General features: G+C 42.5%; 1 protein-coding gene across 4 annotated transcripts in view; it reads left to right on the top strand.

Moving 5' to 3' along the window:
• RMDN2 (regulator of microtubule dynamics 2) overlaps positions 1 to 13,906 on the top strand; it is a 45,560-nt gene that overhangs the window by 3,815 nt on the left and 27,839 nt on the right. For all 4 annotated transcript variants that reach the window (XM_061624736.1, XM_061624738.1, XM_061624735.1 and 1 more), the window contains exons 3-4: positions 10,183 to 10,378; positions 12,693 to 12,795. In XM_061624736.1, the coding sequence (XP_061480720.1) occupies positions 10,183 to 10,378; positions 12,693 to 12,795 (299 nt within the window). The remainder of the gene's footprint in view (positions 1 to 10,182; positions 10,379 to 12,692; positions 12,796 to 13,906) is intronic.

Below are 13,906 nucleotides of genomic sequence, written 5' to 3'. Positions count from 1 at the left end.
TAGTACTGAATAACTCTTGTCCCTGTCCAACTTTCCAGGGCTGATGCTGCCTGGAAATGGCTTAGTTAGTTCCAGCTAACTAAGTGCCAGAAATCCTAACCAGCATATCTATATCTATATCTATATCTATATCTGTATCTATATCTGTCTGTCTGTCTGTCTGTCTGTCTGTCTATCTATCTGTATATCTGTATATCTATCTATCTGTATATATATGTGTATATGTATATATATGTGTATCTGTATATATATGTGTATGTGTATATATATATGTATGTGTACATGTATATATATGTGTATATCTATCTATGTATATGTATATGTATGTGTATATATATATATGTATATGTATATATGTATGTATATGTATATATGTATGTGTATATATATATATGTATATGTATATATGTATGTGTGTATATATATATATATGTATATGTATATATGTATGTGTATATACATATATATGTATATATATATGTATGTATATATATATATATATATGCATGTATATATGTATGTGTATATATATATATATATATGTATACATGTATATGTATATATGTATGTATATATATATACATACATATGTATATATATACATACATGAGACTGACCAATGTGGTGATGTATATGCATGTTTTATGCTGGTGCACTGTGTATTATTTATTTAAAATGCATATGCCCTGACTTCCCACTGTGTAAAACCAAGGGAGTATACAGTGATTGATATAACATTATTAAAAAGTACATAAGAAAACATAGTACACAAAAACAAAAATCTTAACAAAGCAGATCAAGCTAATACTAGTCTTGTGTGGAAGAGAAGGTGAAGTAACCCTTAATTTTAAGGGCACCCAAAAAGAAGCAAAAACCCATATTTAGATAACAAAGTTTGTGCTCCTGTTTAACATCTGGCTATACCAGCAGAGTTCTTTATAATGCAGCTTTTTTTTTGCTTTTTAAAATATATATTGCTGCCAGCTGCATCAGTGTGGCATTTGGTTCTAGTTTCACAACTGCAGGCTCACTGATCTTTGGAGGTTGACTCCTGTCCCAATAAAATTCAGTTATTGGTTCAAGGCTTTCTTGAGTGGAGGTATATAGTGCCATTTGTATTTGTTTTATGAGTATTATTTAGGGCAGGGATGGCTAACCTGTGGCCCTCCATATGTTGTTGGACTCCAGTTCCCATCAACCCAACCAACAAGGCTAATGGTCAGGGGTGATGGGAGTTGTAGTTCAGTAACAACTGGAAGGTCACAAGTTATTCATTCATGAGATTGTTTATAAATCTCCAAGTCATAAGAAAAACATCACAGTGGTGTACAACAAATAATACAACAAAGACTAAGGACTTCCTTTTACTCTATTTGCCTTGTATGGGATGTTTTCACACATCTGAGCATCATAACGTTTGAAGGAGAAAAGCATGCCTATAAACAAGAGGTGGGCATGTGCTGAAAAGCCCTGACTCTGTGAATACCCAGTACTTGCCCACCATGAATTCAAATGTTTAGTTATCACTGCATGAGCAATTGAAAATGTGTTTGTCGTGTGAGTTAGCCTCTGAATGCCTGTTGCTCTTGTGCTGCTCACAGACCTCTTCAACAAGAGCATTGCTAGCATAAGACATGTGTATCAATCTGACAAATAACCATGATCCAAGAGCAATTTATTGCATTGTCTTAATTCTGTGGTTCTGAACCTCAGGTGTTTTAATAGAATCAATCTGAGAATTGGCCACTAGAGGGCAATCGTATGACAGTCAGTGCTTTTTGTTTATAGGAAGCATTTTTGTACAGGATCTATTGATGGGTAGCTGATACTGTCAGTTTTTTACCATGGATTATGCCTAACAAATCTTGGCATGCTCTGGTGTGTGTATGTGTTTGGGGGTCCATATAGGTGACAACTTTTAATTATGTGTGAAATACGGAAAAGTCAGACAGACAGACAGACAGCTGAAATGCTGACTATAAAACATTTTGCCTGCTCAAATTGGTTGGTTTTTAAATATATATATTTCAATCTGTTGATGTTCCTTATGGCAGTTCTTCAGGGTGTCAGTTTTACAGGCAGAGGAAGGAAGAAACGAAGAACTCCAGCCAACTCCGGCCAGGGGCTACACTTCCCAACACAACCCTCCCCACAAACTCTTCTCCATGGCTTTCCTGGGGGCTCCCTGGGAATTCCTAGTCATGTGGAGGGCCAGACCCTTGAGACCCAGCTGCATCTGCTGAGGGGAAAGCCAGGCCAAAGATAGGGTACAGAGGTGCTGGAACGTAGGAAGGTACCTTATCCTGAGTCCGAACATTGGTCCGTCCAGCTCAGTATTGTCTACACTGACTGGCAGCAGCTCTCCAGGGTGTCAGACTGGGTTCTCTCCCAGCCCTTCCTGGAGATACCAGGGATAGTTCCTGGGACTTTCTGCCTGCAAAGCAGACACCCCACCACTGAGTTATGGCCCTTCCTCCAAAAATGTTCTTTTCATGAATAAGGCATCCTTTGTTCCTAATCTCAGCACTAGGAAGATAAACTATGAGTTAAGCTCTCCCCCCCACCCCCCTCCTTGACTTTGTTTTGTCCAGCATTAATTTTCACAAGGTAAAAGGTGGCACGTACAGCATGCAAAATTAATTTTGTTAAAAAACCCTGCCCAAAACTGTTGCAAACTTGTAACAAGAAATCCAGTCATCACAGGACTACTTCTTGATGTGTTACTTTGTATTTGCACTGCAAGGCTTCGTACTGTATATCCATTACAGCCTTTGTAATATACTGGCTCTGACACAGAGGATTCCGCAATTAGTGATCTATCTATTCGTCCATTACTTTGGACAGATCACTATTTGATTAAATTCAAAATACCACCATTACATACTCCTGTTAAAGAAAAGAAGCCTTTAAAAATGATTTGCCCAAAAAGATTATTAAACCCAACTGTCTTCCTATCTACTATTGAAAAATTATCTGTTCCTCGAACCAGTGACTCTATTGTCGACTTAGTCGATTCTTGGAATGATACAATGTCCAGGACCATAGATGCTATTGCCCCTCTACGTCCACTCACTCATTCTCGTTCTAAAGTTGCCCCATGGTTTTCCAAGGAATTAGCAGATATGAAACGGACTTATAGAGGCTTAGAGCGCCGATGGCTAAAGACTCGGAGCCTTTCTGACCAACTTCAAGCTAGGAATTTTTTGAAGTATTATATGACATCTAGACTAACGTCACAAAAAGCCTTTTTCTCGGCTGCCATCTTGTCTGCTGACAACCGACCTAAAGAACTCTTCCGGGTGGTTAAGAATTTACTTAACCAAGACCAACATAAACCGAATTTTGAATATTCAGCTTCCCGTTGTCAAGAACTAGCCACATATTTTAGTACTAAAATTACCCAGATTCGTTCTAACCTTGACTCTAATAACACTTTAACTGATGTTATGCCCCCGACTAAGGTGACTGTTTGTTCCTCCACTTTAGACTTTTTTCAGCTTGTCCTCCCTGCTGATATAGACAATCTCCTGGAAGGGATGAGACCCACCACGTGTTTATTGGATCCATGCCCCTCATGGATTATAAAACAGTCCAGGAAGGGACTTGCAAATCAGATCTGCGAGGTGATTAATGCTTCCCTCCAGCAAGGCCGCCTCCCAGGAAGCCTAAAGGAAGCAATTATCATTCCCTTATTTAAAAAGCCTTCTTTGAACCCTTCTTGCTTGGACAACTTTCGCCCTGTGTCCAACTTACCTTTTTTAAGTAAGATTATTGAGAGAGTTGTGGCCTCTCAGCTCCAGAGTTTTCTGGATCTGACAGATTACTATGACTCATCTCAATCTGGATTTAGGCCGGGTCATGGAACTGAGACCGTATTGGTGGCCTTAGTGGATGATCTTCGGAGGGAATTGGACAGGGGGAGAATGTCTCTGTTAGTCCTTCTTGATCTTTCCTCAGCGTTTGACACGATTGACCATGATATTCTCTTGGGACGCCTCTCTGAGATGGGTTTACGAGGCGCTGTTTTTCAGTGGCTCGCCTCTTTCTTGGAGGGCAGATCACAGAGAGTACTGTTTGGGGACTTTGGCTCTAACCCCTGGCCGTTGTCATGCGGAGTACCACAAGGCTCGGTGCTTTCACCGATGCTGTTTAATATTTACATGAAGCCGCTGGGTGGGATTATCCGGAGTTTTGGAATTCGATTTCACCAATATGCTGATGACACCCAGCTTTACTTTTCCTTCCCTCCGGATATGAGAGATGCCATTCTCCCTTTAAATAAATGTCTAACAGCAGTTAAGATCTGGATGACGCAGAACAAACTGAAACTGAACCCAGATAAAACAGAGGTACTGGTGATTGGGGACCGAACCAAATTGGAAATAGGGAATGTACCGTTATTAGATGGAACTTTACTCCCTTTAAAGACCCAGGTCCGTAGTCTGGGTGTCCTCCTGGATTCGGCTTTGACTTTGGACGCCCATGTCTTAGCAACGTCCAGAAGCGCCTTGGCCCGTCTAAAACTTGTCCGCCAATTGCGCCCTTTTCTGGAGCTTTCTGACCTAACCACGGTTACCCATGCCTTGGTTACGTCTAAGCTGGACTATTGTAATTCGCTTTACACAGGACTTCCTTTCAAAACACTCCGTCAATTAAAATTAGTCCAAAGAGCAGCCGCCAGGATGCTAACAGGAGCGGGTTGGCGAGTCCACACCACTCCGCTTCTAAAACAGCTACACTGGCTCCCAATCCCTTATCGAGTCCAGTTTAAGATTTTGATGTTAACGTTTAGAGCGTTATCTGGTTCAGGCCCTATCTATCTATCTATCTAATTGTATTTTGTTTTATGAGCCTACCCGTCCTCTAAGATCTTCATTAGACCCCGGCCTTAATATTCCTCCTTTCTCACAAATTCATCGGATTGGCATTGGGAACAAATCTTTTTCAGTGGTAGCTCCAACCCTTTGGAATTCTCTTCTGCAGGAAATTCGTTTTTCCCCTTCTTTGACTAGTTTTCACCGCCAAGTTAAGACCTTTTTATTTCGGTTAGCGTTTAATTTATAATGTGAGAGATAATTGATTTTATATACTGTATATTGTATAAGGTGCTTATATCATGTTATTGTTTTTGCCGCTTAGAATTCTTTGGAACTGAAGCGGGATATAAACTTCTTAAATAAATAAAATAAATTTGTAGCATTGTGAGAACAAGGCCTTAACAGGCTGTTATTTGTTTTGTTTTTAAGCATGGAATTTTTTTTGTTGGCAGGAAAGAGGTAACTTTCCTCATCTCAAGGTCTTGGTGATTCAGTGAGCAACACTGAGTCCTATCATAAATTAAATGCCTATGAGCCTCAAAGGGTACTTGGTGAAGTGCCGAAATGCTGCTAGTTCCAAAGCCTATGATATGCAGGAACTTGTAATTCCACTTAGTGATTTTTAATCTTTGCTACTGTTCTGTGTCTTCAAGCACTTTCGGTTGGTAGCTTTAAAGAAGTTAATCTTTCTGTCTCATTTAAAACATTAATATTCCATCAGAAACAAAAGATGGAGGTTGTATGCATTGAAAAATGCATATTATTAACATTTCACTAAGTTCAGACTAGCTTTACATGGAAACTAAGCCCCAAAGAGCCATGTTAATGATTCTCAGTAGCTTGCACATTCTCAGTACAGTAGGGCCCTGCTTATACGGCGGGTTCCGTTCCGGACCCCCGCCGTGAAGCGGAAAATGCCATAAAGCAGAACCCCATTGACTTTATTGGGCCGCGTCGCGCAAAAATGATGCGAAAACAGCGCAAAAGGGGGAAAAACCCTTTGAAATTGAAAATGAAAGGCGCCGCATCAGCGGAACGCCTTAAAGCGGAACACCGTAATGCGGGGCGCCGTAATGTGGGGCCCTACTGTACCTTGCACATTCCCAGTAGGATTTTTTATATTATTATTTGAACACACCGCAAGCCTTATCACAATCTATTTTTGAAAGTTAGATTTAGACATAGTTTCTGTTTTGGGTTAAGGAAACTGCTGCTTGAAAAACACCCTGGAAAGCCCATTGGGTGCACAGAAATAGTTGGGCAGTTCCTTCAAGTTTGGGGCAGCAACCAAAAAAGGGTTTCACTAAGTGCAGTTAAGCACAGGATACCCAGATGCAAAGGAGGAGGTTTGTACCTTTAATAGTTGTGCAGAAAAGGGAGTTTTAGCAGGTAGAAGAGGGAATTGCATTGCAGGATACACCTGGTGAAATTTTCTTTTCTACACAACTATTGTACCCTGTCCTCCTTTGCATCTGACTACCCCAGTCAAGCACCCTTTTATTTTATCTCCCATTGAAATGAGAATGTTGCACAATCATGCATGTCTACCCAGAAGCTGAATTGGACTTATTACCAGGTAAATGTGCATAGCACTGCAGCATTAGAAGTGCTTAAGTTTGGCTGGATGATGCCCTTTGTCTTCCATAACTTCACAACCTTTTAAATGTAGATTTTTATAAGTCCAAATTATATGTACAGTAGGGCCCCGCTTATACGGTGGGTTCCGTTCTGGACCCCCGCCGTAAAGCGGAAAATACCGTAAAGCAGAACCCCATTGACTTTAATGGGCCGCATCGCGCGAAAATGGCGCAAAAGGGGGAAAAACCCTTTGAAATTGAAAATGAAAGGCGCCACATCAGTGGAACGCCTTAAAGCAGAACGCCGTAATGCGGGGCCCTACTGTACCCATTTTTAGTTGTAAGCCGCCCTGAGTTCCAGTTTTGGAAAAAGGGCGGGGTATAAATAAAGATTATTATTATTATTATACATAGAAAGATTTTCACTCTTAAAATCTGCATTTGAAATTTGTATTGAGTTTCATAATATATCTGTTGTAATATTTGTTCTCTACTAATTCTCACAGATAAAAAGTCAGTGGTATAGAGATAACCAAAGCTACATGAGTGGCTCTAAAACTACAATAAGTACACAATAAGACTGCACTCATCCATGATTTGGTGTGCATTATTGAGACCTGGGTGGGTGAGCTGGGAGGAATTGACCTGACCCAGCTTTGCCCACCTGGATACTCAGTGCAACATCAGCACAGGCTTCAGGGGCAGAGGGGTGGGGAGGGGTTGCTGTGGTGTACAGAACTTCCATCTCTGTCACCAGGAAACCACTCTGACTTGGAGCTGGCTGTGAGGGCCTGCACCTGGTGTCAGGCCAAGGACACCCAGCTGTCTGGCAGCTTCTCTGACCAACCTGGAGGAGGCTGTCTTGGCTGTGGTACTGGAGGAACCCAAAACAATAGTCGTAGATGATTTAAATGTTCATGCTTAGGCTACCTCAAGTGTTCCTGCTCGGGACTGCATGGCCTCCATGATGACCATGGGACTGTCTCAAGTTGTCAGCAGTCCATCACGTATGGCAGGGCACACCCACAATTTGTTTTTTGCTCCAGATGGAGGAAACAATGGTTTGGAGATTGGGGGGGGATGTCACTCCATTGTTGTGGTCAAACCACTTCCTCATGAAGTTTAGACTTATGACTCCAATCCTCCCCTGCAGGGGTGGTGGACAATTTAAGATGATCCACCCCCGGAGGCTAATGGAATCCACTGGATTCCTGAATGCCCTGGGGGAGCAGGTGACCCTGTGGAAGCCCTTGTCATGTTGTGGAACAATGAAACGTGTCAGGCTTTTAACATGGTTGTTCCTGAGTGCCCTCTCTGGCATTGTGGAGCCCAGCTTGCACCTTGGTACACCAGTAAACTAAGGGCAACGAAACAGGCTGGACAATAGCTAGAGCTCAAGTGGTGAAAGATGTGCTGATCAGGCACAAGTAAAATATAACCGTGCCTACTGTGTGGTAGTGAGGTGGCAAAGAAGGCCCATCTCTGCCTCCATCAATTCTCAAGTAGCCATCCAGTGGAGCTTTTTTGTATTGTCAGGGGTCTGTTAACATCAACTCTAGGAAATAGAGTTTTAGACCATTTAGAAACACACTGTGAATTGTTTGCAAGCCACTTCGAGGGTATGATTTTTCAACTCTGTAGCAATCTTGATGCCCCATCTACATCTGTTGTAGTCCCCAGTGAGGTGTCCAGTGTAACGTCTGTTGCAACTTCTTGGGATCGGTTTCATTTGATGTAGCCTGATGACGTGGACAAGGTTGTTGCGACAATGCAGCCAGCAACGTGTCTTCTCAACCCTTGCCCTTCTTGGCTTATTACAACTTGCCAAGGAGGTATGGCCGAATGGATCCAGGGTATGGTCAAAGCATCGTTGCGGTAGGGAGTGGTTCCAGCTGCCCTGAAAGAGGCAGTGAGCCAACCACTCCTGAAAAAGCCCACCCTGGACCCATTGGTTTGTGACAACTACTGTCCGGTTGCCAATACCCTTTTTAGGGAAGGTGATTGAGAGGGTTGTGGTGCAGCAATTGTAGGTACTCTTTGATGAAACTGAATATCTTGACCCATTCCAATCTGGGTTCAGACCTGGTTATGGGACTGAATCAGCCTTGGTCGCCCTGATGGATGATCTTTATTGGGAGGACAGGGGAAATGCGACCCTGTTATTCTTACTTGATCTCTCAGTGGCTTTTGATATTATTGACCATGGTATCCTTCTGAACTGACTTGGTGATATGGGTATCGGAGGCACTCTTTTACAGTGGTTCTGATCCTCCCTCCCAGGGTTCTTTTCAGAGAATAGCATTGGCCCATTATCTTTTGACCCCCTGGCAGTTGTGCTGTGGGGTGCTGCAGGGTACCATCTTGTCCCTGATGCTGTTTAACATCTATATGAAGCCCTTGGGAGTGGTCAAGAGGAAATTTGGGGTGAGGTGTCAGCAGTACGCTAGCGATACCCAGCTCTGTTTTTCTGTAACATCTGAATTGGGAGAGGCCATGCAAGCCCTGGACCAGTGCCTAGGCTCAATGATGGGCTGGATGAGGGCCAATAAACTGAGTCTGAATCCTAGCAAGACGGAGGCGCTGTGGGTTGGTGGTTGCTGAGTTTGGATAATTGGTCAGTTGCCTGCTTTGGGTGGGGTCATACTCCCCCTGAAAGAGCAGGTCCGTAGTCTGAGGGTGCTCCTGGATCCATCTTTGTCGCTAGAGGCCCAGGTGACCTCTGTGGCTAGGAGTGCCTTTTACCAGCTTTGGCTGGTAAGACAGCTGTTGCCGTTTTTGGACCAGGATAACTTGGCTACTGTTGTTCATGTGCCGGTAACCTCCAGATTGGATTACTGTAATGTGCTCTATGTGGGGCTATCCTTGAGGTTGGGCCGGAAGCTGCAACTGGTGCAAAATACAACAGCGTGACTGCTAACTCGGGCATGTCACCCAGCTGCTGAAAGAATTGTACTGGCTGCCCGTTAGCTACCAGGCTAAGTTCGGGGTTTTAGTTTTGGTGTACAAAGCCCTATACAACTTGGGACCAGGATACCTGAAATATTGTCTTACCTCTTATATACCCAGTCAATCACTGTGCTCTGCAGGCAAGGGCCTTCTGCAGATACCATCTTATTAAGAGGTCCATTCCACACAACATAGGAAGCAGACCTTTAGTGTAGTGGCACCTACCCTTTGGAATTCCCTCCCCTTAAATATTAGACGGGCATCATCTCTGTTATCTTTCTGGTGCCTGTTGGAGACCTTCCTCTTTCAACAAGCCTTTTAAGTAGAGACCTTATCCCAGTCTGTGTCTGTGCTGGAATTGCTTTTTAAGAGGTTTTAAAAAAATGTTTTTAAGATGTTTGAATATGTTTTAAAGTCTTTTGTTTTAAAGATGTTTTAAAGTGCTTTTAATGTTTTTGCGTACTGCCCTGGGCTCCTTCTGGGAAGAAGGGTGGGATATAAATTTAATAAACAAATAAAACTAGAACTCTAATACAAGCCAAAAATGTGATTCCTTTTTCCCACCTGTATAAAGTGCAGTAGTCTGCAAAAGCTTTTTGTTCAAATAATCCAACAAGACAGTGGCCTGATTAGCATCATTTAATTGTTATTGCCATAATGTAAATAGTATTCCACAGTATGGCTACTTTAAAATGAATGTAACTCCAACATGAACTGAGCAACTTTCTTAAGATGGAATAACTGGTAAAATGGTTAAAAGGTGCATTGTTACGAGTGCTACCTCTCAGTGCCTTTAGAAGAGGTTGAGTTATTTCCTTCTCTCCCCCCCCCCCGTGTTTTAGTTACATTACAGCTCATACTGATACTGAAGGAGACTCTGAGGAAGAAAAAGGATGGATCAGGTCTTCCACATCTGCTTTGGCACCTGAAGAGAAAATAGAATTATTTAATCTTCTACAGGAGGTGGACAGATTACATTGTGGTTCGGACATCGAGAAAAGAGAGGGCTTCAAAGTGTTGTTTGACAATGAGGAAAAGGTATAAAAGGCCCATACCATGCTAATGTTTTTCATACTATAAGCTGTAGTTCAGTGCACTATGTAGCATTCTCTTAAATGTTTTTTGTAATGTTAAAATTAAAGGAGATGCTAGTGAAGGTTGGCTTTAGGGTGAAAAGCCCCTGGTCTCTGATCAGCCCCATGTTCTCTCTTTAAAAATTAGCACAAGTGCCTAGGTGATTCTGGCACTTTTCTAGCATTGCGTACATGTGCCAAATATTTGCTAGAAGCAATTTCCCCCTAACCGAATTAACGAATGGTTATCTGTGCTCGCTCCTGTTTCCATGCACTGGTAGACAAAGCCACACTCCTCACAGGCCCAGGGTATGAGATATGAAAACTTGCACAGAAGCCAACACACCAAATTAGGCTTCCTTCTCATATTACCTGTGGTGCAGGTCCTGCTGGAGCACGTTTTTTTTTTTTTCTGCAGCATGAAAATATTCTGAAAAGTCTTACACTGCTCTGTGTGAAAAGAACCGGGCTGCAGCACCTCCCGCACCACCCAGGCCTCTTCCAGAAACTGGGGAAAGAAACTGTGGTGCAGGTTGATGAGAGACTGTGTTTCACACGTCCTAGACTACAAAGGTGCCATAAGAAAGAGATAATGCGAAGCCATGCAAGAATTAGAATAAGGTTTGAGGGATTTCTGTCACTCTTCCAGTTTGGCTCGGCTTTTCAGTAGCCACCAGGATCTTGTATCCAAGTGTGCAGGATATGAGATGTGTTTACAAGTGTATATAGGAGGATAGGGAATAGAGGGTTTTGTTTTCAATTTGACCCTTTTATGGCTTACCCACATGATCTAGCACAGGGTTACATTGCTATACTCTCAACTGCAATAGCAATCTGTGTCTGGTCCCTGGAACAAAATGCTTTGAAATAGGATAAGAACAACCTTGCTTTAAGCTCACGTGCACTCTTTTTAAAGATATGGGCAAGATGTGCAGTGGTGAAGGCCTTACTACATTACTGTGAATGAAAGTTATCGATTGCGTTTCTGTTGCCAAAAGCAGAAAGTAAAATAGTCAAGTCTCTAGTCCAGGGCTGGGGAACCTATAGTCTCCATATGTTGGACTCCAGCTCCCATCAGCCCCGGTCAGAATGGTAAATAGTCGGGAATTGTGGGAGTTGTAGTACAACAATGTCTGAAGGGCCACAAGTTCACTATCTGCCATCTAGCCCTCTTTAGGTGTTATGATAAAGACTTAAATATGTGAGGGATGGGCAATGCAGATGAAGTGGTAGCTCTGTTCCTCATTTGTCATTTCATTGCCCTCCCAACTCATGAAGGACAACTGTTTGCAACAGGAGCCTTCTGTACTCATGGAAGCTCCCCATGTGCTTTAGAGCCCTTTTTGCAGGGTTGTAAAACATGTGACAAGCTTCCATGAGTACAAAAACCTTCCTTACTTCAGAAGATGGCCCTGCATGAGTTGAAGAGTGATAGGGCAGCGCTACCATGCTCATCCCAGCTGCTCCCTATACATATACAAGTTTATTTTGCCAAAGAGGGCTTTTCTTAAGGGTTAAATAAAACTAACAAATCTCAGGCCTGCCTTCAAGTATGAAACTGAGCAAGGTAGTAGAATTCTGAGGTGGCAAAATGAGCCGCACTATTTCAATCTACAGGTAGGAGATACCACTCTTTCTTCAACCACAAAATGTTGTGGCTTGAGTATTAGACAAATATAATCTTGGCTGCATGCACAGTGTACATTTAAAACACATCCCCATCACCACCAGTATTGAAGGGTACTGGGAATTGTAGTTAAGTGAGGAGTGAACTGCAGTTCACAGGATTTGGGGTGTGTGCTTTAAATTGTGGTGTGCATTTGTCTGGTATTCAAGTCACATTTTATGGCTGAGAATGTAATTCTTCTACCAAATCCCTTCAAGCAGAAAAGTTGCACAGCAGAGAAAGGACTGAGTTGCAACCATTTTCTGTGGTGTGCTAGTAGTGCACCCCTATATAGAGATAGTACTATCTCCACGGATTCTCTGACAACAAACTAACCACAACTGTACATTTTGTTGTAGAGTAAGAGTGACTGGAAAAACTACTGCATAGATTTGCAGTGTCCATTTAGTTCTTAAACATATTAGTTGCTGCAACAGAAGAATCTGAAAAGACATACAAAATAAATTATTGACTGAGTACAGTAAATTAAAATACAATATGCTTTCATATGTACAGAAAGGCATGTGGGGACTAGCATAGTATGCATATTAATCATGTCAAAAGAAAGCTATAGTGAAGGCGATCTAATGTATCTAATTCTGTTTACATACAGTACAGAAACCATACTGGCTTTCTTTGGAGGCTTGCCCGAGCATATGGGGACATGTTTGTGATAACCACAGAGGCTGAAGAAAAAAAGAACTATGCTTCTGAAGGTCAGCTGGGCAATATACTTTTTTATTAAAATAATATTTGATAATTCAAGCAAAAATTTCACAGGAATAAAGATCAAATAAATGATGTGTGCAAGAAGTACAAAAAATTATCGTTTACAAACTTGGAGTTCAAAATCCAGCTAGAGCAAGGATGGGGAACCTGTGGCTCTCCAGATGATGTTGAACTACAACTCCTGTCATCCCTGACCATTACACATGCTTGCTAGGGCTGAAGGGAATGCAACAGCATTTGGAGAGCCATATATTTCCCCACCCCAGTGCTAGAGTTAGTGGTATCAATCTGATTTTCCTTGTGCCTAGCCTGTCTTCTCCCATGTAAAATGGTGACCGTATAGACTGAGCTTATAATCCTACCTGAGGTTCCAGAGGATGAGATTCCACTGCTCCAACCTTGTCTTTTGCTTGCAGGATACTGGAGCTGACAGCTTTTCAGAAGGATCAATACTCAGCCTATTAGGGTGGTGGTGGGTTCTCTTTATGCATACACTGCATTTTTCAGTTACTAGCTGCAGTTCTAAGCATGTTTATCCTGGAAGCACGGCCCACTGAAATAATTGAGACTTGAAAATGTTAATGGACTGCCTTCAAGTCAATCCCGACTTATGGTGACCCTATGAGTAGGGTGTTCATAGTAAGCGGTATTCAGAGGGGGTTTACCATTGCCTCCCTCTGAGGCTAGTCCTCCCCAGCTGGCTAGGGCCTGCTCAGCTTGCCACAGCTGCACAAGCCAGCCCCTTCCTTGTCTGCAATTGCAGGGGCAACTGGGCTCCTTGGGACTGTGCAGCTTGCCCACGGCTACATAGGTGGCAGGGCATGTAACCCCTGAGCCACTCATTGTGAGAGTGATCTTTAGCTGGCCCTTGACTCCCAGGAGACACGAGTGGGGATTTGAAATCAGACTCTGGACTCCCAGGCAGGCTCTCCTCCCCACTGTGCTATACCAGCTGTTGAGACTTGCCTCAGGGCAAATATGGTAAGGATAGGTGATCATCATTTTAAGTTAGTTACTATTTGAACTGATTTTGAACACTTTTCTGTTGATTTCTTTATATTGCATAGCATATTCTTCAGCTGGTTTATTGTTAGATCA

This window comes from Rhineura floridana, chromosome 4 (assembly GCF_030035675.1).
Source record: "Rhineura floridana isolate rRhiFlo1 chromosome 4, rRhiFlo1.hap2, whole genome shotgun sequence".
Lineage (NCBI taxonomy): Eukaryota > Metazoa > Chordata > Lepidosauria > Squamata > Rhineuridae > Rhineura > Rhineura floridana.
Note: the sequence above shows the minus strand (reverse complement) of the source record. Positions and strands in the feature narration are given on the sequence as shown.